Source organism: Myotis daubentonii, chromosome 5 (assembly GCF_963259705.1).
Source record: "Myotis daubentonii chromosome 5, mMyoDau2.1, whole genome shotgun sequence".
NCBI lineage: Eukaryota > Metazoa > Chordata > Mammalia > Chiroptera > Vespertilionidae > Myotis > Myotis daubentonii.
In genome coordinates this window covers 28,592,492-28,618,464 of record NC_081844.1, presented here as the reverse complement: position 1 = coordinate 28,618,464, position 25,973 = coordinate 28,592,492, and the positions used below count along the sequence as shown (strand labels likewise).

General features: G+C 47.3%; 1 protein-coding gene across 1 annotated transcript; it reads right to left on the bottom strand.

The window, feature by feature from the left end:
- Window positions 1–2,812: 2,812 nt before the first annotated feature.
- Window positions 2,813–24,000, bottom strand: NFILZ (NFIL3 like basic leucine zipper). The gene is made up of 3 exons (XM_059695249.1): window positions 23,941–24,000; window positions 4,018–4,115; window positions 2,813–3,703 (listed from the first exon to the last, which is right to left on the bottom strand). The coding sequence occupies exon 3, from the start codon at window positions 3,686–3,688 to the stop codon at window positions 2,819–2,821; it is 870 nt and encodes a 289-aa protein (XP_059551232.1). The 5' UTR covers window positions 3,689–3,703; window positions 4,018–4,115; window positions 23,941–24,000; the 3' UTR covers window positions 2,813–2,818.
- Between the last annotated feature and the right edge of the window lie 1,973 nt (window positions 24,001–25,973).

The window sequence follows — 25,973 nt, the reverse complement described above, 5'->3', positions numbered from 1 at the left end:
AAAATATTTCTTGATAAACTATATGTATTTGATCAATAAGAAATGATTAATTTTCAGTTCCAAGAGCCATCTTATTTAAATACCATTGACAATAATAATAAGAGCAGGCCAGGTGAAAGGAATTTTGAAGAATGAGGGTACATTTCCCCTGATGATTGCACTGCTCTGGGGCTGGGCACCTGAGAGCTTTCTAAGAAGGGAGGGAAGAGAGGGGAGTTGACATTTGTTCAACATTTGCTGGGTCTAAAGTGTTATACACACAATAAATGAGATTTCAGCCCTAACCGGTTTGGCTCAGTGGATGGAGCGTCAGCCTGCGGACTGAAGGGTCCCAGGTTCGATTCCGGTCAGGGGCATGTACCTTGGTTGCGGGCACATCCCCAGTTCGGGGTATGCGGGAGGCAGCTGAATCGATGTTTCTCTTTCATCGATGTTTCTAACTCTCTATCCCTCTCCCTTCCTCTCTGTAAAAAAATCAATGAAATATTTTTTAAAAAATAAAAAAATAAATGAGCTATCATATTCTCAGACCACCTGAGGAAGTGTGGTGATCTCTACTTTCCAGAGGAAAAGCCAGAGTCTCCTTCCACCCCCCAGCTGCTTCCAAGCAGGGGGAAGGGTCAGGGAGGGGTTCTGAGTGACCCCCTGAGGTAAGAGCGGGCTTAGAGGTAGAAGTTGGCAAGAAGCAGGTTTTCACTCTAGAAAAGGAATGGTGTTGGGGTTTTGCAGGCAATGAGTTCTCCATCCCTAGACTGGGCAGCCACTCACCAGTAGACGCTGGGGGACCTTCCTGATGTGGAAATTCTATGATTTGCTTCAGGCCGACAATTCTCTGGCCTTTTGCAACTGGTGCTGGGAGGTCAAAGCGGGTGTGAGTGACCCAAAGGCGGTCAGCGCTCACTCCCCTGAGTCCATGGGGTGTGAGTGTGCTGGGCCCAGACACCTCAGACACCTCGGGGACAGTGGCTGGGTGGCATCACCAAAAGCACCAAGCCACCCACATCTCCCAGCAGCACCTCGTTTCCTCTGCCCTTAGGGCTTTTTTAACTATCCCCTCGGCCAGAAGCAGAGCTGCATTACAGGCTTCAGAAGGACCAGCCAGGGCAGCTGTGTAGCATCTTTGTGTGGAGAGTTGACTCCTCGGCACCCCCGGGCTACCCCTCCAGCTGTGAGGGCTGGCTGGGGAGAGACAGGCCAGCGGCGCCTCCTTCAGGCAGCTCTCCTTCCTACCTCCCCATGACACTCTTGGGGGATGTGAGGCTCTAAGCCAAGCTTAAAGGTGGGGGAGAAGGCAGGGCACTGGGGACTCCCCACCCACCTGTGTCCAGGGGCAGAGCCTGAGCTGCGGGCGTTCGGAAGGGCAGATGCTGGCTGATCCTCCCCCTGCCCCCTGCTCCCCATGTCTGACTGCTGCAGCTGTGACCACTAGAAGTCCTTGTCTCTGTGAATCCTTGTAGGCAAAACAGAGAAATGAGGCCTCATCAGCATCTTGGAGTGGAGCTTGTTTTCTGCTCCAGCTGGAGGGCTGAGCACCAGTGAAGAACCAGACAAATGATAAATGGTAAGCTGGTGGAGGAGGGCGGGGCAGTGATGTGCGGGGCTCCCTGCACTGCCCAGCAGGAGCAGGCTCCTGGGCTGCACACGTTTGTGATTGTGATAAACCCTCGGAGGCAGAGAACGATCCCAGCCTGCGCTTGGTAAGGGGGCACCTGAGGCCAGCGAGCCAGCTGACCCGGGGTGTTCAGGGCTCAGCCACGGCCTCAGCCTAGAGGCCCTCCCACAACTCTGCCCATAATTGGAGTTGGGTCTTCTTTTTATCCAGAGTCCTGTAAGAGCTTTAAAACTATGTGGGTTGTTGTTGTTGTTTTAAAGAGAGGGGCCTGAGTGAGAAACTGAGTTGGGATAAGGCTTTGATGAGCTCTGGGTCTTCGGGGTCCCTGGGGAACCTTTCCCGAAGAGTGGTCCCTTCTCTCTCCCAGCGGGAGTGTGTGTGCTGGGCAGTAAGCAGCCGGGGAGAGAGGAAACGGCCCCCGCAGACACTGCCCACCTCTTCCGGCAACTCACAGTCCTGACCCAAGACACAGAGGCAGGCACTGGAGTAGGAGAATTGATCCCCAAAGTAGGTGGCAAGCGAACCGCCAAGAGAACACAAAGATAGGAGAATTGGGACATCTTGAGACATTCCTTCCTCCTTCGGCATGGTCCTCAGTGTATTTGTCCCCAAACCACCATCACCACGCTCAGAACGGGAACCCCCAAGCCAGGAGGGTGTCTTCCTACTTGTCACTACGCTGAGCACAGAGGGAGGAGCACAAAGATCATAAGTGGGTGGATGTGGGGACAAGTGAATTGTAAATAAGTGAGAGACTGAATCAATGAACAAATGATAAACAAACGAGTACAAAAATGAGCGATTAAATGAATAAATGAATGGAAAAATAGACAAATGGAAGAATGGATAGATGGAAGGGAAGGAGGAAGGAGGAAGGAGGAAGGAAGGAAGGAAGGAAGGAAGGAAGGAAGGAAGGAAGGGAGGGAGGGAGGGAGGAAAAGTAATTACCCAAAGCACATATTTTACACAGGACGGGAGCCATGGTATGATCCAAGATAGTACCCCATACCCTCCTTCTAGAGGCCTGGTCACTGAGAAGTAGACTCCCCAATCAGCCCCTCACCCCTGCTTCTCACAGGCCTTGCCCAGTACTAGGGGCTGGGTCAAGGCCAAGCCATTCATCCCCCCTGATAACCCATGCTCAACCCCAACCCTCCCCCCAACTCCCCCCGGCCTTGCAGTCCTGGCCCTGCCCAGGGAAAGCCCTCAGAGGGGTCCCTGGCCGCCCTTGCAGCCTCCAGGTGCTCTGCCAGCGGCTTGGGACTTGATGCGCAGTTTATGGGGCAGGGAGGGCTGAGCAGGACCCTCGGGATGGCTCCCTGGGGTGGAGCCAGCCATCCCGGATGGCAACCCCATGGGACCAGCAGTGGATGTCAGCAACACCTCTGAGGACCCCGAAGCCTGGCAACCAGTTTGCACAGGAGACCATAGCCCCCAGCAGGGCCAGAGCTCAGGTGGGGGTCCCCCATGCCCACCCAGGATGTGACAGCTGAAGAAGGTGGCTGGGACAGCAGCTTGCAAGGCCACATCCATTCTCTTGGGGTCAGCGGGGGCAGGGTCCTGGGGGAACCTGGAGGAAGTGGCCAGGCCAGTCCACTTGTGAGCTACTTGGCAGGCCTGGCATCCTGGAACCCCAGCATCCAGGCAGCACGGCCTCAAGAGGCAGCCATGGGAGCCAGGCAGAGATGGGAGTGGTCCAGCCCCAGGGAGGGGGTGTTCCGTCCAAGGGGACGCCCACAGCAGGGCCTGCAAGGGCAGGCTCCGGGCGCTACCGGCTGGAGACAGGAGGCCAAGGTGACGCTTGAGAGCCTTCAGCTCAGCCCTGAGCAGAGCGTTCTCCTGGAGCACCGCGGCCAGCCTGCCCTCCAGGGCCTGGTCATTGAGACGCCGCTTCTCCCGGGACCTCTTGGCCGCTTCGTTGTTCTTCCGCCGCTTCTCCCAGTAAACCGTGTCCTTCTTCTCTTCTGGCAGGAACTCCCGCTGCCGACGCAAGACCGGGCCCCTGCCCCGCGCTCCCTGCAGGATCTTGCTGCGACCTTGGAGTGCATCTGGCAGGCCCAAGAGACTCAGATCCATGGCTGCCTGGGGGACCTGAGGAACAGGGAAGAGGTCTTGGCCTGGAGCAGGAGGCTGGCCTGGAGGATCCCTACCTCTAAGTTGCCCTCCACCTTTCCCAGTGGGGGAGGGGTGCAGGTGCAAGGGGAATTTGTCTGGAGACCAGTGTGGGGGCAGAGAGGGGTGTATTTGAGAGAGGGGAGCTCCTGGGATAGTTTGATGCCTGATGGAGGTGTGGATGAGGCTGCTGGAGAGAAGGCACTGGCTGGGAAAGGCGACCACAGTCATCAGGGAGGGCCAGCAGGCACTGTAACGTTTGGGAGGGTGCAGGCTCTTTCCCAACTTCTTACCCCTGAGAAGGTCAGCAGACAAACCAAGGGCACAGTTCAATCTGAGCTCCAGGTTGAGGTTCGTAGAGGCTCTGGAGGGAGCAGAAGAAAGCCTGAACCTAGAAAGAGAGAATTGTCCAGAGTTAACCTAGGTTAAGTTGGGGTCAGAAAATAATTCACAATTTATCGGATCTGTGCCCATTTGTATACCAAGGTCTCCATCTGTGACCAGTTCTATGCCTGCCCATCCATTCATGGGGTCATCTATTGACTCATCCACTCACTCAACTCTACATTTGCCTATTCTTCTACCAACCCCCCAGCCAACTCCCCATCCACCCATTTGTCCATTTACCCACCCACCCACCATCTTATTTATCTCTCCATACACTCATTCAAATATCCACCTATCCCCCCTCCATCCGTACAATCATCTGTCTACCATTCACTCATTCATCCATCCATCTAACTTTCTATTCATTCACTGACAGATATTTTTTTAAAGAAGTAATATTGTGCCTACAGGTAACAAAGAAAAACACACAAATATGACATCATAAACATTTTTTAATTTTGTACATCAAAGATACTATTCACAAAATAAAAAGACGACCCACAGAATAGGAGAAAATATTTGCAGATTGCATAAGGGATTAACATCCAGAATACATAGAAAACTCCTAAAACTCAACAACAACAACAAAAACCTGATTCAAAAGTGGGCAGAGGACTTGATGAGACATTTTATCAAAGAAGATTTACACATGGCCAGTAAGACAATGGAAAAATGTTCAACACCATTAATCATTAGGGAAGTGCAATTCTAAACTACAATGAGATATCACCTCACAATAAACCTGATGCTACTATCAGAAGACAGCAAGTGTTGGACAGGATGTGGAGAGATTAGAACTCTTGTGAACTGTTGGTGGCAATGAAAAATGGTGTTGCCATGTGGAAAACAGTACCCATGCCTGGACCCCCTTGAAAACTCCTAGTCATGTGAGAGGATCCCCCTCCCCCCAAACACACACAGATTGCAACCCTAGAATTCTGGCATAGGCTTATAAAAGTGTGAATCTCTTAGATTCCTAAAAGCATTGCTCAGTTCACACCCATCTTCCCACAGAGGATGAAAATAAACAAGTGAGGAAGATACTACATGAATATTTTTTTTGGACAAACCAGTGTGTGAATGCATGAATGTTTTTTAGAATGAACCAATGAATGCATGAATATTTTTGGATGAGCCAATGAATGCATGAATAGTTTTTGCATGAACCAATGAATGCATGAGTATTTGAATAAAAATGTCACCCCAACCATTTTTACCCCAATAAATTTAATTTTTATAAGAAAGGATGAGTGAAATGTGAGTGAGGGAACAAATGAGCAGGTAAAGTAATGCTCAAGGGCAGGACCCTGAGAATGGAGTGCAATAAGCCTGAATGGGTTCTCTCTTCCTTCGGGGGCTGAGCCTGGGTCTTTCACCACCCTCACAGCTCATCTAAGCCCCAGCCAAAATAAATCCCCAGACCAGCTCTCACTCAGCACCCTTGTCCCAGTAGCCATAGCATCCTCCTGTCACCCTCCTGGCCCTGTCCTGGGGGGCCCTCAGACAGGGTACTGACCACCATTCTAACTTCAAGGATGCTGACCAGAGCCCAGAAGTTAATGTGCATCAGCATGGAGGTCAAAGACACGTGTCAGGGCCCTGGGGAGGCACCAACCTGCCTTTAGAAGACATAATAGGGTGGCAAACAAGCCCAGAGATGACTGGACCAGGGTCCAGCTGGGCTGGCAAGGGAGGGAGACACAGAACAGGGTTCTGTTAAGCCAATTCAAAACCAGCAGTTGCCCAAGGAAGAAGTCTGTGCATGGGGTGATGGTCAGATAGAGGAGGGACAGGCTGTCTCTCTGCTTGAGTCACTCCTCTCTGTGGCTTGGCCAGAGGTCCCCTAACCACCACCTCCTACACCTCTAGGGAGATGGCGAAGTAGATAGCTCAGCTGCCCGAGTTTATTTAGAGAAGACGCAGTGAGGGTTGGGCTGGGCCTTCCTGTGGTCACAGAAAGGCCGGGCTAATGGGGGGCGGTGAGGTAGGGAACGCTCCTTGTGAAACAGCGTCCAGTGGGTGAGGAAACAGATAAAGGGTATCCCCCAAAGATGGCCCAGTCAAACTAGCCCCATCAGCCTCTGCAGCCTCCCTGACCAGTGGCCATCAAAGCTCTGCTTGGTTCCCCTGCATGGCAGGGAGCTCATTCACTCTGAAGTCAGCCCTGTGAGGCTGGGTAAGCTGTCAAGGTCAAGAAAGCCTTCCTGGAATGGAGCTAATATCCAACTTCACGGAACCTTTCCATGTTGGAATTCACTCTCTCTTTGTGCCCATGAAAACCTTCTCCTCCCTCTGGCCCCGAAAACACTTTTGGAACTTGACGCATCAATGCTCATGTTCCCTCATCACTACTCTACTAGTAGTCTGCTTTCCTCCAAGGAAAGCTTAGGGAGCCCCTGCTGTGTCAGGCACAAGCAATGTCACCATTTGCACTCACCACTAACCGAGGCTCTGAGAGGTCAAGTGACTTGCCTGTGTCAGCACAGCCAGACTCCAGAGCCCACACCTTTTCTAACACACTTTTCCCACTTCTTACACTGAGGACACAGTCTTTTGTTGTTGTTAATCCTCACCAAAAGACACTTTTTCCCATTGGTGTTTTTAGAGAGAGTAGAAGGGAGTGGGAGAGGCAGAAAGAGAGAAACATCAATGTGAGAGAGATGCATTGATTGTTTGCCTCCTGCACATGCCCCAGCCAGGGCTGGGGATCAAGCCTGCAACTAAGGCAAGTGCCCTTAACTGGAGTTGAACCCAGGATCCCTTAGTCTGTGAGCTAATGCTCTACCAACTGAGCCAAACCAGCTAGGACAGGACACACTCTTTTTTGTTGTTGCTTAAATCCTCACCTGAGTATATGTTTATTGATGAGAGAGAGAGAGAGAGAGAGAGAGAGAGAGAGAGAGAGAGACATTGATCAGCCACCTTCCATACCAGAAACTTAGGTACTAGTATGTGCCCTGACTGGGAATGGAACTTGCAATGCTTTTCATCTTTTTGTGTACTGAACGATGCTCCAACCAGCTGAGCCACCTGGCTGGCTGGGGCTGGGGACACAGTTTTGAGTTTATTGAGCACCTCTAAATAAACAGAGGAAAAAAGTGTCCAGAAACGGCACTAATAATAATGGATCAGGGCTGACATGAGCACCCAAGCTGCTGGGATGACACAATGGGTGAAGAGAGGTAGGAGCTTAATCCTGCTCTAAATGGGTTCAAATCCTCCTTTCCAGCCGAGTGTGCTTGAGCTTCCAATGTGTCATCAGTGAGACAAGGACAATAGCAGCACCATTGGTGATGTCAAGAACAAATAAGATCAGATATGTGAAGAGACGGTAATAATAATAGAAAATGGCCCACACAGCTATTTTTATAGTTGGTGGTGGTATTAGAACTATCTCCCACTAGACCTCTGTGACCATACCCCTGTGGTTATCTGTGTTGAGAATTTCTGTGAGAACCCTCAGAGACCACCCAACACAACAGTGTCAGTTTATAGATGACAAAACTGGATTTCCTTTGAAGGCGGTGGATCAAATACACATTGAAACTGCCTCCCTCCTCCCCAAACTCTTAAAAAAGACAGGAAGGTGAGAAGGAAGCAGAACCAAAGCAGATGTGCCCAATGGCAAGGTGCCCCACCCATGGAAGTGCAGTGCCACCTAATATGTAAGGTCAAGAGCACACACTCTCAGAAGACTATCAAAGAGATGAAAAATTCACAACTACTTTATGAAGCTCCCACAAACTCCCCAACTTGAAGAACTGATACCAGAGGAAATAGAGAATACTGTACAATATTAAAATCCAGTGCAAAAATAGGTCAAGTTACTCAAAAATATAAAGGATGGAATAATAGCCATAAAAGAAGAATAGGAGGTTATAAAACAAAAACAAGTAGATATAAATAAGAACCAGTTAGAACCATGACATGAAAAATATAGTTGCTACAAAACTCAAGTGATGGGTTGACTAGTAGAAGGGAAACCCAAGACCCAGATCTGGAAAGGGACTTACCAAGGTCACATGGGATTTTAGTGGCAGAGATGAACCCCAAACCTGGAGCCCAGGTTCTAAAAGCCAAGACCTAATTTCTCACTCAGGAGATGAGCCTGGAGGCCATTTGTGGCTCTCCAAGAGTGTTCTGTGGTTTCCCCTTCTCTCCTGTTTTTTTTTTTTTTTTCTTCTTTGCCTGTGTTATAAGGTTGCTGCTGAGGTGGACTTCACAGATCTTCCCTAATGAGGAAGAGAGCTTTCTTTTTCAGACTATTCAGGTTGGGACAATGGATGTGGAAAAAATGGCCAGGCTTCCCCTGCTCCAAATTAGAATTTAATTAAACAGAATGTTAATATCAGAAGAGCTGATTGAGTGAAATGGCTAATATTGGCCATGGGATGCTGAATGGGTGACTTAACATCTCTAAGTATTAGATTTCCCACATATAAAACTGGCTCAGGGGTCCCCATCACATGCAGATGTTTTGAGAATTAAATATTAAGTTGCATGTACAAGAAACCAGGCATATTCAGGTGGTCTCACATGGAACACTTTTCTGCATCCCAGAAAACCCTTTTCTCTGAGGCCAAAGAACCCTAATGAGAACAAAACTATAGTCACTTGGTGACTCAGCTACAAATGGGGGAGAGAGAAAAATAAAAAACATTTTTAAGGTCAGAAAAAATGGTGAGGAAAAAATAAATATAAAAAGAGTAGGTAAAACAATATGAACCCCAAGAGCCCACATCAAGTCACATCCTATATAATAAAATGCTAATATGCAAATTGACTGAACGGCAGAACGGCCAGTTGCTATGATGCACACTGACCACCAGGAGGCAGACGTCAATACAGGAGCTGCAGCAGTGGTGGCGGGAACCTCTCCCGCCTCTGCATTAGTGCTAAGGATGTCTGACTGATGGCTTAGGCCTGCTCCCCCGTCAGTCAGACATCCCCTGAGGGCTCCCAGACTATGAGAGGGCATAGGCCAGGCTGAGTGACACTCCCCGCTAAGTGCATGATTTTCATGCATCAGGCCTCTAGTAATAATTAAAAAGCCAAAGGTTAAAGAAAAAGAGAGAATCTTTTTTTAATTGTTGTTAATCCTCACCTGAGAATATATTTTCTATTGATTTTTAGAGAGAGTGGAAGGGATGAAGGGAGGAAAAAGAGAGAGGGAGAGAGAGAGAGAAACACGATTGTGAGAGAGATACATTGATTCGTTGCCTCCTGCATGTGCCCTGGTTGTGACCAGTAATTGAAGCTGCAACCCAGGTACATGCCCTTGACCAGGAATCAAACCCATGATCTTTGGTGCATGGGCTGATACTATAACAACTGAGCCACACCAGCCAGGGCAAAGAGAAAATCTTAAAAGCAGCAAGAGAAAGTCAGTTAGTTACCTACAAGGAAGCTCCTATAAGACTATCAACTGATTTCTAAACAGAAACTTTGCAAGGCAGAAAGAATTGGCACAAAATATCCAAAGTGTTGAAAAGCAAGGACCCACCACCAAGTCTACTCTACCCATAAGGTTGTCATTTAAAATTGAAGGAGAAATAAAGAGTTTCCCAGACAATGAAAAGCTAAAGGAGTTCATCAGTACCAAATGAGTATTATAAGACATATTATTAAATGGGCTTCTTTAAAAAGAAAGATTGGGAGGGGGAAGAACATAAATACAAATGTTAAAATGGCACTGACTACATACCTATCAATAATCACTTTAAATGTAAATGGTTTAAATGCTCCAATAGAAAGACATGGGGTGCCCTGGCCACTATGGCTCTATTGGTTGGGCATTGTCCCATGCACCGAAAGATTGCCAGTTTGATTCTGGTCAGGTTACATGCCCAGGTTGTAGACTCAATCCCCAGTTGGGTGCATGCAGGAGGCAGTTGATCGATGTTTCACTCTCACATCAATGTTTCTTTCTCTCCCTCTCCCTTTCTCTCTCCCTCTCCCTGCCTCTCTGTCTAAAAATGAATAAAAATATTAAAGAAAGACATAGAGTACCTGAATGAATAAAAAAACCCACAACACCCTTACATATGTTGTTTATAAGAGACCCACTTTGGATAAAAAAACATATAGACAAAAAGTAAAGGGATGGACAGCCACTTGGCCTGGAGGTCAAATCCCCCCTAGTATTAGCTACAACAATCAAGGCTTAACTACAAGACTGTGCACAAAGACCACTAGGGGGTGCACCAAGAAAACATAACAAAATGCGGAGACAAAGAAACAGGACAAAATTGTCAATGGAAGATATAGAGTTCAGAACCACACTTTTAAGGTCTCTCAAGAACTGTCTAGAAGCCGCCGATAAACTTAATGAGATCCTCAAGAAATCTAATGAGACCCTCGATGTTGTGATAAAGAACCAACTAGAAATTAAGCATACACCGACTGAAATAAAGAATACTATACAGACTCCCAACAGCAGACCAGAGGAGCGCAAGAATCAAGTCAAAGATTTGAAATGCGAAGAAGCAAAAAACACCCAACCGGAAAAGCAAAATGAAAAAAGAATCCGAAAATACGAAGATAGTGTAAGGAGCCTCTGGGACAGCTTCAAGCGTACCAACATCAGAATTATAGGGGTGCCAGAAGATGAGAGAGAGCAAGATATTGAAAACCTATTTGAAGAAATAATGACAGAAAACTTCCCCCACCTGGTGAAAGAAATAGACTTACAGGTCCAAGAAGCGCAGAGAACCCCAAACAAAAGGAACCCAAAGAGGACCACACCAAGACACATCATAATTAAAATGCCAAGAGCAAAAGACAAAGAGAGAATCTTAAAAGCAGCAAGAGAAAGACAGTCAGTTACCTACAAGGGAGTACCCATACGACTGTCAGCTGATTTCTCAACAGAAACTTTGCAGGCCAGAAGGGAGTGGCAAGAAATATTCAAAGTGATGAATGCCAAGAACCTACAACCAAGATTACTTTATCTAGCAAAGCTATCATTCAGAACGGAAGGTCAGATAAAGAGCTTCACAGATAAGGAAAAGCTAAAGGAGTTCATCACCACCAAACCAGTATTATATGAAATGCTGAAAGGTATCCTTTAAGAAGAGGAAGAGGCCGAGGCCGGTTTGGCTCAGTGGATAGAGCGTCGGCCTGCGGACTGAAAGGTCCCAGGTTCGATTCCGGTCAAGGGCATGTACCTTGGTTGCAGGCACATCCCCAGTGGGGGGTGTGCAGGAGGCGGCTGGTCGATGTTTCTCTATCATCGATGTTTCTGACTCTCTATCTCTCTCCTTTCCTCTCTGTAAAAACTCAATAAAATATATTTAAAAAAAAAAAAAAAAAAAAAAAAAAAAAAAAAAAAAAAAAAAAAAAGACCGAACCTGGCTTCTTCACCGGAGGAGAGAACCAAGATGGCGGCATAGGTTAACGCCGGAGTTTGCTGCTTTGAACAACTACTTCAAAAGTGAAACTAAAACACGGAACGGACATCACCCAGAACCACAGAAACGCTGGCTGAGTGGAAGTCCTACAACTAGGAGGAAAGAGAAACGCACACGGACACTCAGAGGAGGCGCAGTGGTGAAGTCAAATTCTGAGGTGCGGAGTGCGCGGAGCGGGCTGGCAGCGGAGGGCGCGGTTGTTGTTTTCAATCGGGAGGGAGTCGAAGACTCTGAGCACCAGATCCGGGCGAGTCTTTAGGGACCCAGACTCAAACGGGAGAAGCGGGACTGTCTGGCTTCGGTCAGAGCGAGTGCAGCTTTCTCTCCGAGCTTTGCAGCGGGTGCTGGGACTCAGAGAGGCAGAGCCCCTGGGGACAGGACTGAGAGCCGCCATAACTGCTCTCTCCGGCCCACCCTGTTGATCCTGTGCGACCCGCCCCGCCCAAGCCCTGCACGAAGGCATTTGCCGGATAGCCTCAGGCGAAGGCATTTGCCGGATAGCCTCAGGCAAAGGCTAGATTAGCACCTCCCTAGAGGACAGAAGTTCTCTCACTGCTGACACAGCTGATTCTCATAGCCACTTGGCCTGGAGGTCAAACCCTCCCTGGAATTAGCTACAACAATCAAGATTTAACTATAAGACTTCGAACAAAGACCACTAGGGGGTACACCAAGGAAGCATAACAAAATGCGGAGACAAAGAAACAGGACAAAATTGTCAATGGAAGAAATAGAGTTCAGAACCACACTTTTAAGGTCCCTCAAGAACTGTTTAGAAGCTGTCGATAAACTTAATGAGATCTACACGAAAACTAATAAGACCCTCGATCTTATATTGGGGAACCAACGAGAAATTAAGCATACACGGACTGAAATAACGAATATTATACAGACGCCCGACAGCAGACCAGAGGAGCGCAAGAATCAAGTCAATGATTTGAAATGCGAGGAAGCAAAAAACATCCAACCGGAAAAGCAAAATGAAAAAAGAATCCAAAAATGCGAGGATAGTGTAAGGAGCCTCTGGGACAGCTTCAAGCGTACCAACATCAGAATTATAGGGGTGCCAGAAGATGAGAGAGAACAAGATATTGAAAACCTATTTGAAGAAATAATGACAGAAAACTTCCCCCACCTGGTGAAAGAAATGGACTTACAGGTCCAAGAAGCGCGGAGAACCCCAAACAAAAGGAATCCAAAGAGGACCACACCAAGACACATCATAATTAAAATGCCAAGAGCAAAAGATAAAGAGAGAATCTTAAAAGCAGCAAGAGAAAGAAACCCAGTTACCTACAAGGGAATACCCATACGACTGTCAGCTGATTTCTCAACAGAAACTTTACAGGCCAGAAGGGAGTGGCAAGAAATATTCAAAGTGATGAATACCAAGAACCTACAACCTAGATTACTTTACCCAGCAAAGCTATCATTCAGAATTGAAGGTCAGATAAAGAGCTTCACAGATAAGGAAAAGCTAAAGGAGTTCATCACCACCAAACCAGGATTATATGAAATGCTGAAAGGTATCCTTTAAGAAGAGGAAGAGGAAGAAAAAGGTAAAGATACACATTATGAACAACAAATATGCATCTATCAACAAGTGAATCTAAGAATCAAGTGAATTAATAATCTGATGAACAGAATGAACTGTTGATTATAATAGAATCAGGGACATAGAAAGGGAATGGACTGACTATTCTTAGGGGGGAAAGGGGTGTGGGAGATGTGGGAAGAGACTGGACAAAAATCGTGCACCTATGGATGAGGACAGTGGGTGGGGAGTGAGGGCGGAGGGTGGGGAGGGAACTGGGAGGAGGGGAGTTATGGGGGGGGAAAAAAAAGAGGAACAAATGTAATAATCTGAACAATAAAGATTTAATTAAAAAAAAAAAAAAAAAAAAAAAAAAAAAAAAAAAAAAAAAAAAAAAAAGAAGAGGAAGAGGAAGGAAAAGGTAAAGATACAAATTATGAACAACAAATATGCATCTATCAACAAGTGAATCTAAGAATCAAGTGAATAAATAATCTGATGAACAGAATGAACTGGTGATTATAATAGAATCAGGGACATAGAAAGGGAATGGACTGACTATTCTTGGGGGGGAAAGGGGTGTGGGAGATGCAGGAAGAGACTGGACAAAAATCGTGCACCTATGGATGAGGACAGTGGGTGGGGAGTGAGGGCGGAGGGTGGGGCAGGAACTGGGAGGAGGGGAGTTATGGGGGGGAAAAAGAGGAACAACTGTAATAATCTGAACAATAAAGATTTAATTTAAAAAAATGTAAAAGCTCTGAGGAACCAAAAAAAGAAAAAAAAAAAAGTAAAGGGATGGAAAAAGACATTTCATACTAATGAAAATGGCAATAATTATATTTAGAAACAAAGGTTATAAAATGAGAGAAAGATAGATATATCATAATGAAAAAAGAATCAATCCAACAAGGGGGTATAACACTTATAAACATTTATGCACCCAACACAGGATCACCTAAATATGTAAACCAAATACTGATGGACTAAAGGGAAAGATCAAAAGAAATATAGTCATAGTAGGGGACTTTAAGGCTCCACTGACATCAATGGATGGAACTTCCAGACAGAAAATCAACCAGGAAACAAACAGCAGTCTTAAATGACACATTAGACCAGATGCATTGAATTGATATTTTTAAAGCATTTCACCCCCAAGCATCAGAATATACATTCTTTTCAAGTGCACATAGAACATTTTACAGGATAGATCACATTTTGGGCCACAAAAAAATGTCTCAATAAATTTAAGAAGATTGAAATAATATCAATCATTTTCTATGATCATGTGGCATGAAACTAGAAATCAATGAAAAGAAAAAGAACTTGAAAAATGCTGAAATACATGTAGGCTAAATATCATGCTACTAAACAATGAGTGGGTTAAAAATAAGATCAAGTAAGAAATAAAATGACACCTTGAGGCAAATTAAAATGAAAACACAATGACCTATTGGACACAGTGAAAGTAGTCATAAGTCAGAGAGTCATAGCAATACAGGCTTCCCTCAAAGAAATCAAAACAAAGTCTCAAATAAATGTATAACCTTACAACTGAAGGAACTAGAAAAACAAAACAACAAATAAATCCTTCAGTGAGTAGGAGGGAAATAATAAAGATCAGAGTGGCAATAACCAAAATAGAATCTAAAACAATACAAAGGACCAGTGAAACCAAGAGCTGGTTCTTTGAAAAGATAAAAAAGATTGGTAAAGCCTTAGCCAGACTCATCAAGAAAATACAAGAGAGGACCCAAATAAATAAAATAAGAAAGGAAAGAGAAGTAACAACTAACACCAGAGAAATACAAAGGGTTGTAAAAAAAATATTACAAGCAATTTTATGGCAACAAATTGAACAATCTGAAAAATATAGAGAAATTCCTAGAAATACACAATCTTCCTAAACTGATTCAAGAAGAAATATAAAATCTGAATAGAACTTATTACAACCAACAAAATTGAAGCAGTAATAATAAAAAAAAAAACTAACAAAGTCCTGGACTGGATGGCTTCACAGGTATCTTACCAAGCATTCAAAGAAGAACTAGTAACTACCCTTCTCAAACTATTCCAAAAATTTCAAGAGGAGGAAAGACTCTCAAACTTTTGTTATTAGGCCAGTATTTTGCTAGCCCCAAAACTAGATAAAAACACTACAAAGAAAGAAAATTATTAGCCAGTATCCCTGATGGACATAGATGCAAAACTCCTCAACAAAATATGAGCAAACTGAACTCAGAAATACATTAAAATTATCATACACCATGATTAAGTGGGATTTATTCCTGGGATACAAGTTTGGTTCAATATCAAACAAAATTAAGTAACATAATACACCACAAATCAGGTAACATAATGCACCACATAAAAAATCTTATGATCATATCAATAGATGCATAAAAGGGTTTTGACAAAACCCAGCATCAATGTATGATAAAAACACTCAGAAATTGGGAATACAGAGAACATGCTTGAACATAATAAAGGCCATAGATGACAAAGTCACAGCTAACATCGCACTTAACAAGAAATGTTAGCAAGGATGTGGAGAAAAGAGAGCCCTCGACTCGTGCACTGTTGGTGGGATTGAAACTTGGTGTAGCCACTATGGAAAACAGTACGGCATTTCCTCAGAAAATTAGAGATAGAATTACCCTAGGAGCCTGCAATTCCACTTCTGGGTATTTATCTGAAAAAATTCAAAACACTAATTAGAAAAGACGTAAGCATCCCTCGGTTCCTGGCAGCATTATTTACAATAGATATGGGAGAAACCTAAATGTAAATCAATAGATAACTGAAAAAAGAAGATGTGGTCACATATACAATAGAATATTACTCATCCATAAAAAAAAAAAAAAAGGAATAAAATCTTACCATTTGGGACAATGTGGATGGACCTAGAGGGCACTATACTAAGTAAAATAAGTCAGAGATAGGAAGACAAACATCATATAATTTCACTAATATGTGGAATCTAAAAAACAAAATAAACAAAACAGAAACAAACTCATAGATACACAGAAAAAAACATGGTTGGCAGGTGGGAGCAGGGATGGGGGACTGTGTGAAAAAGGTGAAAGGATTAAGAAGTACAAATTGATAGTTACAAAATAATTGCGGGCATGTAAAGTACAGCCTAGGGAATATAGTCAATAATATTGTGACAACTATTCATAGTGTCAGGTGGGTGCTAGACTTCTTGAAGGTGTCTATGCTAGACACCTGAAACTAATATAATATTGCATGTCAACTGTAATAAAAAATTAAACATTTAAATTTGATAAAAAGAGAGTGGGTAGGCTGCCTCACAATTCCCCCACCCACTTGGCCAGAGGGCAGCCTACAGGTTTCCATTTGTTTTGTGCTAAAAGGGGAACTAAAATGACCACAAACTCTCCATTGGGTCTAAGACTTGCTAACATTCACAGGCAAGAGGCGGCTTTGGGGTGGCCAATGAACATCTAAAAAATTGTTCACCCCCCCAACCCCCGCCCCCAACCCTTACCAGAGAAATACTCACTTGTTTTCATTTACACAATGAGATACAGTTTTGTTTTGTGTGGTGTGTTTCTTTGGCTGAAATTGGCAAAGATTTTTTTTAAAATTATAAAACTCAACACTAACAAGGATGTGGTGAGATGGGCACTTGTGTACCTAGAAGGTGGAGGTGTAAATTGCTTCCTGGAAAAGCAATTAGGCAACATGACATAAAGGTGGACTCATAACCTCTTTAGAAATGAGTTGTCACTTCCCTCCCACCTGAATCACTGCACCTGGCATCTCTCTATTCTGGCCTCAGCGTGACCAACATCCCTCACCAAGCACCATTCTAGCCACTTAGAACCTCTTTCGTTTGCGCAAAAGATGTTTTCTCACCTCCACATGCTGTTCCTTCTGCCTGAAACATTCTTCTCTTTCCTCATCTCTTTCTTGGCTGAATCTTACCCCTCCTTCAGGACTTAGCATAGATGTTACCTCCTACAGGAAGCTCACCAGATTGACCCCTCTCAGCTAGGCCAGGAGCCTCTTCTGGGTTCCCAGCACTCTGCGTTTTCACCTACACTATAGTGATCACTCTAGGTCCATGTCCACCATGCCCACACTTTTCCAGGATAAGCACTTGGTAAATACAGGAGGTGTAAAATATTTGGAGCCAGGACCACAGAGAAGAGGATGGAGGTGCAGTGGGGAGCAGCATCGGAAAGAACTTTAAGAATTTTCTAAGAATTCCAGCTAACGAATCCAGCAAGGCAGCTCTGAGAGGTAATGAAGTGTCCATATCACAGGGGTTGTGCAATTGGGGGGTCAGAAACTGCTTCCCTAAATTCCTCTCCGACTTCACCAACCTCCCTGCCCAGGCTCAGGGGGCCCAGGATGAAGAAGGTGCCCTTCTCCCCAAGCTGTTACAAGTGCCTCTCCTCTAGGAAAGCTCCTAGAGAGGACAGGGACCTGCAGGGTCTGTTCCCAGGGCCCTAGGCAGCCCTTCCTTGGAAGGGCCGAGGAATCTCAAGAGGCTACACTCTCACGGGGTTCGGGGAGCCCGATGGAGCCTCGGGGCCCTGCACTCTCACTCTGAGTGAACCCCTGCTTCATAGAAGCCCCAGTGAAACCAATCTCTAAAACTGAGAGCCCTCTGAGAGTACTCAGATTTCAAGGGGAAATGCAAGGCCCCTGGGATTGGTGGCCCTCCCCCTCCCTGGCTTCCTCCTGGGGCACATGGAGAGGCCAGAAGCCACTGGTGACTCTGAGCCCAGACCACAGCCCAGCTGGAGTCCCCAGAGCCAGGAACAGGCTGATAATGGGGGATGGAGGTTGGGGCCTGGAAGCAGGGTGTTTGAAGCCAGCAACACCTGCTGGTTCAATGTCACACTCTGAGTGACATTGTTTTGTGAGCCTCAGTCTTTACAACTGTCAAGTGGGTACAAGGTTGGTGCCTGCTGGTAAACAACCCAGGTACATGCTTAGCCCCGACATGTACTAGGTGTTTCATTCTGGATTTCCATGATCTTCAGAGAGGTCCCAGGGTTCACAGGGTCTGATCTGATAGCAGGATGAGGTCATGAGTGAGTATCAGATTGATGGAAATTCACCTCTTGAAACTCAGTGAACAAAATTCATCTCAGGGACTTTAATTCCTCAGCCCCTGGCCAGGCATGTTCCTACTGTTCTACATCCCCCTCCTCCAGCCCAAACCAGAACCATCCTCCAAATAAGAGGAGTCTCAGATCCTCGGTGGTCAGGCAGGTTGGGGTCCATCTGCCTGACAGAAGCTTGAGGCCCCCTACCCAGCCCAGAGGCGGTGTCCCAGGAAGAGGTTTGGACACCAGGCCCCAGTCACGTCGCAGACTCAGGGAAGGAAGCTCAGAGGTGCCCCGTGTCCAGACAAGGCCAGGACCCCTGCAGCCCCTGCTCCCACTCAGGCCCTGGTTGGGGGGTCTCTCTTCCAAGCACCTCAGTCTCCAAACACCCCTGCTGCTGGCTAGACCTCATCGAGGCCCATGGGACTCTACACAGCCTCATGGCTGTGCCTCCTCTCACTCACTCCGTTCCAGCCACATGGGCCTCCTCGCTGTTCCCCCAACACACCAGGCACAGTGCTACCTCAGGACCTTTGCATGTGCTACTTCCTTGGCCAGGAATGTTGTTCCTCCAGATAGTCATGCGGCCCTGTCCTCACCTCCTTCAGGCCTCGCCTCCTCAGCAGGGCCTGCACTGACCCCTGGGCCAATCACCACCCACACTCCCAGCCCCATTCATGTTCTGCCCTTTTCCTGCTTTGTGTTTATTTGGGGCACGTATCACCTCCTTACCTTTTAATTTGTAGCTTAGGGTCTGTCTCTGCCACTAGAACAGCAGCCCCTGGGGAAGGTGATGGTGCCCATCTGTGTCCCTGGTTCCTAGAACAGCACCTGGCACACTGTAGGTGCTTGGTACCTGTTTGTCGAGTGAGTGAATGAACGAATGTGAAGGATGTTGTTTAATTCTCACATCTTCCCTGAGGCGCAGACTCTCCCATTTTTTGCCACAGAGGCTCGGAGAGGTACAGTGTCTGCCCAGGGTCACACAGCTGCTCATGGAGGGGTATGGAACCTGGGCAGCTGGACCCAGAGCCCATCCTCTCAAGCCCTGAGACATGGCTGGAAATGTGGCAAGTCCCAAAGGCACCTTGAGGCCAGGATGCAGCTGCTGGCTCAGGACTTGGTGCCATGAAGGCCAGCGCCTCAGTCTTCCTCCTGTGAAATGGGCCCAGGACTGTGCTGAGACAAGCAGCTTCTGGTCCTGGGAGCCCTGCCCCCACCCCCAGGAATGGCTGCCTCCCCCACCTCCCAAACTGCACTCAAAGCATGTACCCCACTTTCCCAGCCCTCACCCCAAACCTGAGCGTACCATGGTTCTCAGAGATGTCATGAAGCTGGGACCGGACTCTGTAAGTTCTCTGGGTCCCCCAAACACCCACTACGTCATAATAACCGTTTCTTGGTGCCTGGTCCTGCCCGGCACTATCTGCGGAAGGGATCTTTTCACCACAGCTTATGTCATTTTCCAGCTTAAAACCCTCAACGGATCCAGACCACGCTCCCTCGCCCCACCCATGAGGCCCTGCAGAGCCTACAGGGAGCTGGTCCCTTCTCGCCCCAACCACTCTGGCCTTCTTGCCTCCTGACTCACCACAGAGGCTCGGCGTGTGCAGTCCTGTGCCTGGACCGCTCTTCCTCGCCTCCCCTCGTTCCCTGGTTCTCATCCTCTGATTGCAGTTTCTCTAGGACAGCGGTTCTCAACCTTGGCTGCACATTAGAATCACCTGGGAATCTTTTTAAAATCCTGGTTTCTGGGCCTCATCCTCCGGAAATTCTGTTTCTTTGTCATGGGGTGAGGCCACAACATTAGTAACGAAGAAACAGAATTTCCGGAGGATGAGGTGCCCCTATTCTGCACTCACTGAACACCAGGTGTGTGTGCTTCTCAGCATTTATGATCCCTGTCATTTCCCATTCAGTCCTGTAATTAATTGACTAGCATCCCTCTTTCTCCCATGAGGCCAGACCTCTGTTTTTCTCCCCAGTGTATCTCCACCACAGGGCCTGACACAAACCAGGTGCTTGATAAACTCTGTAGAATGAAGGAGGGAGGCATTAGGTTCTGCCATCACGCCCAGGGCCCCATTCTAGTGTCCCCATTCCTGGATTCCTCCCTGCAGAGCCTCCCACCTCCCTCCAGATTAGGCCCGAGGTTCTCTCGGAGGACATTTTTCAATGTCTGGAGACGTATTTGGTTGTGACGACAAGGGCAGGATGCTACTGGCATCTCCTGGGTCGGGCGGGGATGCTGCCCAACTCTCTCTACTACACAGGACAAAGCAGTATCAGCCCCAAATGACAATCGCGCGTAGAAGAGACCCCTGCTTTAGGGGAAGTGCCCACATCCCAGGCTGATTTAGGAAGGCCTGCCCCTCAGGCCGACTTGGCCCCAGTAGCCACTGGAATGGAACTGGTGGTGGTTGTTAAGCCTGGATCTGCGGGTTAGATCTCACCTTGAGCCAGCTGCCACTGTCCTAGCTGTAAAGGGAGTGGTGCTATCAAAAGTCACTGCCCACAGGGTGACAAGGCGACCCACAGAATGAGAGAAAATGTTTGCAAATTCGATATCTGATAAGGAATTAACATCCAGAATATACAGTGAGTGGCCAGATTATTATGACCACTTGATGTTTGTAGGCAAATTAGCTATAATTTCGCGCTGAAGTTGTTAGAGGGCCAGACCATTATAAATAGGGAGGCAGGTTGTTTACCACAACAGTAGAAGTGATTTTTTTTCTGAAGATGTGGGTAAACAAGGTGATTTAACAGTCTTTGTACATGGGATATATATCTTTTAATACTCAACAACAACGTGATATAAAAATGGGCAAAGGACTTGAATAGACATTTCTGCAAGGCAGATACATGAATGGCCAGTGAGCACCTGTAGAGATGCTCAACATCACTAATCATTAGGGAAATGAAATAAAAATTATAAAGAAATGCCATCCCACACTCAGAGGATGGCTACTATAAAAAACCAATCGCCTCAGAAATAGCCAGTGCTGGGGAGGATGTGGAGAAATCATAACCCCCGCGAGTTGCTGGTGGGAATGTAACACTGTGCAGCCACTGTGGGAAACAGTTCAGAGTGCCCACAAAAAATTTAAAAATAGAGCTACAGTATGATCCCCCAATCCCACTTCTGGATATGTATCCAAAAGAATTGAAAGCAGGCTCTTATACACCTGTGTGTACACCTGTCTCTGTAGCAGCATGATTCATCGTAGATCAAATGCAGACGCTACGCAAGTCTCAATGGACAGATGACAGATAAACACAATTGGTCCATCCACACAATGGAATATTACTCAGCCCTAAGAGGAAGGACATTCTGACACCTGCTGCAATATGGATGAACCTTGAGGACATTATGCTCAGTGACATAAGCCAGACACAGAAGGACAAACCCTGTAGGAATCCACTTAGAGAAGGTCCCTATGGAAATCAGCTTCATAGAAATAGAAAGTTGAATGGTAGGAGCCAGGGGCTGGAGCAGGGGGATGGGGAGTTAGTGTTTAATGGGGACAGCATTTCAGTTGGGGAAGATGAAAACTTCTGGGGATGGATGGAGGTGATGGCTGCACAACAGTGTGGATGCACTTAATACCACTGGTCTGCACACTTAAAAATGGTTAAGCTGGCAAATTTTATGTTGCATGCATTTCACCACAATTTAAAAATTGGATAAAATGAAGAGGGGCGTGGTGCTGGTAGCCATGTCTGGGGCAGGAGCTGGCTTGTCTAGGAAGCCTCACCAATGTCCAGCCCCAGTGGCTCCCACCTCCCTCAGGGTAAAAGCCCAAGTCCTCCTTGAGGTTCACTAGGCCCTATACAACCTGCCCATCCCATGGATGCCCCACCTGCTGTCACTCACTCTGCTCCAGCCACAGGGCCTCCTCGATGTTTTCCCAACTCACCAGGCCTGTCCCAGGGCCTTTGCACAGACTGTTCCCTCTACCTCATATGCTCTCTCATTTCAATAGCTGCTTGACTGGTTCTTTCTCTCAAGGTCCTTAACCCTCTCTGTAGGAGAGAGTCAATTCATCCACCATAGCTCCTCAGCCTATGCCTGACTTATACTTGGGGAATGAACACTTTCCAGGATGAGGGGAGGTCTCTGAGACACAAACATCCAGCCTGTTTGCTCCGCATAAACCAGACATTACCACCCTTGGGGCCCATCTGGGGTAGATGGGGATGTCCCACCTCCTCTTCCCATCTGAGCAGGACCCAGAGCCTCCAGGTACCCCAGCAGCCAGATGGTGAACACAAAGTAATTGCTCGGTTAACATTTGAATGAAAGTTCAATATGGAGGCACAAAGAGAGGTAGGTATGGAGAGAGACAGAGAGGAGAGAAGGAAATGGACAGAGAAAGCAGGAAGGGCAGAGAGGGAAGGAGAGAAGGAGAGGGAGCAGCAGAGAGAGAGGTGATGGCCACTAACCCAGGAACTACAACCCCACACACGACAGGCTCCAGCAAACCACAGTGGAGGTCTGCCACACTGTCTGAAACAACCATTCACTCTTATCAGCACGGCCACTTGAACCTCACAGCAGTGACACCGGACCCCAACCACCCCCAAATCTTCACAAGAACTGGACCCCACAATAGTCAGACCCCCACCCACAACAGACTAACCACAGGTCTGCATGGCAGCCGGACCACCTCACCACCAGGTCCCAGAGCACAGAGGCAAACCCTAGAGGACCACACAACAGCCAGACCCTCCCTGGTCCCTAAGCACCATCTTCTGAGACTACGACCCTCCACACAGTACTCCCTCCACACACCCACTAACGGGTGTAGTCACCTGTTACGACCGACGTAAGTAGGTCTTTTTCAGAATTCATGAAGCCCCGGTTTCTCGTTCCATTAGTGATGACAAGGTGACAGCTGGCTGGAAGTCAGCCAACAGCAGCGGCACTTAGTGAAGGCTGGGGACCCAGTGTAGGGACAACGCCCACAGAAATGCAGGGACACGAGAGGCCTGAGGCCTGGTGATGAGAAAGGGCAAGGAGAGAAGAGGGAGGTGGGCCGCAGGGGAAGGTGGACTGTGGGGACAAGGTGGTGAACTGTGTGGGGAGAGGGTTGGCGAACCCCGTGGGGAGAGGGTGAATCTCGGGGTGAAGCGTGAGGCGACCAGCAGGGAGGAGAAGATGAACAGTGGGGAGAAGATAGGTGGCAAGGCAGAATGTGGGTGGTGGAGAGGTGGCTGCAGGAGGGTCCCCAAAATGGAAGTCAGCACTGGGGTCTGAAACCTGATGCTCCCAGGAATGACACCTTGTAGCCTGGACCTGGACCCTCTCCTCCCAGCCAGCCCTCCCTGCCCCTTCCCCGGGGGCAACAACCCATCCTTCTCCCTCTCAGGGCAAAGGTTTCAAAGAAGGCAGAACCTAAGGAGAGCGAGGACATGTGGGGGGTGGGGGAGGTAGGTCAAGGGGGAGAATCCTATATTCCCCTCCACCCCCCACTCACTGCCCAGAGAATGAATGTTGGATGGGACAACAGGGACAGAGGCAGACAGAGACAAAGAGAGACACATAGGATGGGAGACACACAGAGAGACCCTCACCGCCAGAGACCCAGAGAGGGAGAGAGCTAAGGAAGGGAGAGAGAGACAGAGACAGGGTGGGAAGCTGCGAGAGTGGAAAAGTCTCAGAGACAGCATGGGAAAAGAAAGGGACATTGTCCAGAGAAATGGAGAGAGGGGCTGAGATGGGCAGGGGAGGTGGTCTGGGTGCAGGGTTCCCGAGGGCCCCCAGTTCCCTGAGCCTTGGCCAGCTCAGCTGGGCTGTACCTGCATGTGGGGCTCACAGAGCCCTGTGGAGCACTGATCAGCCTCCTGGTCTGTCCTCCAACTCCTCTGTGGCAGAGGGAGTTACCGCGCTTTCATAAAGGTGACACCCAGCCCCCAGCCAGTTGCTCAGGGCTTTTCCTGCAGGGCTGTCCCCCGGCTGGTGTCTGCCCAGGGAGCAGGTGCTGTGTGTAGGCCCAGTCTTAGGGGTGTCACCAGAGAGCAAACATCCCCACCAAGAGGGCACACAGAGGGTGGTCTAGCACTGAGAGCCCAAAGTGGAGGCCTGTGCTGGCCAAAGCTATAGCTTCTCATTCCACCCCGCTAAGACTCTTTTAGAAAGATCAGGGGTGAGCGGGGGAAGGCAGGGGGATTTTTCTCTACATGAATGTGAGGACACTGCTGATCACAACCCTCTGTGGCTCAGCACTGCCTCTCAGGTTTTCTCATGCCTTGCCCTGGCTCACCCATCTCTCCAGCCTGCCCATCAGAGGAATCTGGGGCACAGAGGCATTAAGTAACATCCCCCCCAGGGGAAGAAAATTCAACTGCAGTATGAGTTTTCTGAGTGGACATCAGTAAACTGAAAGGAAAGGCATTCCACACAGGGAACCGCACATGTAAAAGCTCTGAGGTGAGGATGGAGGGGATATATTGGGGGAACCCTGGAAGGAGGTGGAGGGACATTTTCAGAGCTTGTAGGAAAGATACTGCACATGGTGCCAGGGTGAACAGGCTGCGGGAGCTTGATGGGACCTGGAGGTGGGAAAGAGCCTGAGCCCCACTGCACTTCCTCTGGGGGGGCGGGGGTGGGGGGGTGGGGTTGGGAGGAGGGCAGGCCTGGCCCTATTTGAGGAAGATTCACCTGCAGTGGGTTTTGTGTCCTTGGTTTGGGGACAGCGGCCCCTACTGGGCACTTTACAGAACTGCACCCTTCGTCATGGTTTTATTCAAAATATATTGCCATCCCATCCGATCTTCCCAGTGAATTAACATATTCTTTAATATGACCATATAAGAAATGCAGGTGGGGATATTTTTATTAATGTCTGATATAATAATACTTTATATAAATAACTAGAGGCCCAGTGCACGAATTCGTGCACATTGAAAGGAAATTAATTAGAAGGTGGCCAGCAGGGCAGGACTGGGCGAGATGGGCCTGACACACCCTGGAGTCAACCTCCCATGGTCTCTCTCCAGGCCAGCTGCCCCTGGGATGGTGCCGAGGCTCAAAGGGCATCTGTGGAGTAAGTGGGGTCCCTCTGGCAGGTGGGGTTCCTTGGCCTGGCCTGTGGAGATCGGGCCAAAACCGGCAGTCCGACATCACCTGAGGGGTCCTGGAGTGTGAGAGGGCACTCTGGAAAGTTGCTGTCCCTCCGCAGCTTCTGCGTTGAGTGTCTGCCCCCTGGTGGTGAGTGCACATCATACCTAACAGTTGGTCAGCCAGTCGCTTAGCCTTTTATATATATAGATTTTTTGGTAACTATGTGAATTTTAATAAAAAGGAAATATCTGCAGACAGTACAGTTTAGGAAACCACTAAGTCATATCACTAATGAAAAATCTTATTTTTTATTCTTTCAAAACATATTGCCATCCCATCTGATTAAAGATAAAATTAATATTATCTTTAATTTTAAAACAAGGAGAAATTTTAAAAGAATGAATTTCACATATTTTAAATATCTTACAATGTTATTTCCCAATTACAGCTCAACAAACTCAAAAATAAATTTAAAAAATGAAAAAATATTTTTATTTAAATGATATTATTTATATTCAGTTCATATATGAAGTAATGTTTACGTTTGGCAATTAAAATTATTGCATTTCATGGTTTACAATGCTTCACTGTTTAGTAAACACAAATTTCAAGTGATCACAGAAAGTACATAATAATAATAATGACAATAATAATAATTGTAATAATTTGCTGCCCATGTAACTACTAAGTGTCCAGCATTGTTCTTATAACTTTACACATAATAACCTTCTTTATTCCTTACCCAAAGCTGTGAGGCAGCTACTATTAT

Coding starts and splice junctions, on each gene's coding strand:
- NFILZ (XM_059695249.1), bottom strand. CDS start 3,688: ATGGATCTGAGTCTCTTGGGCCTGCCAGATGCACTCCAAGGTCGCAGC.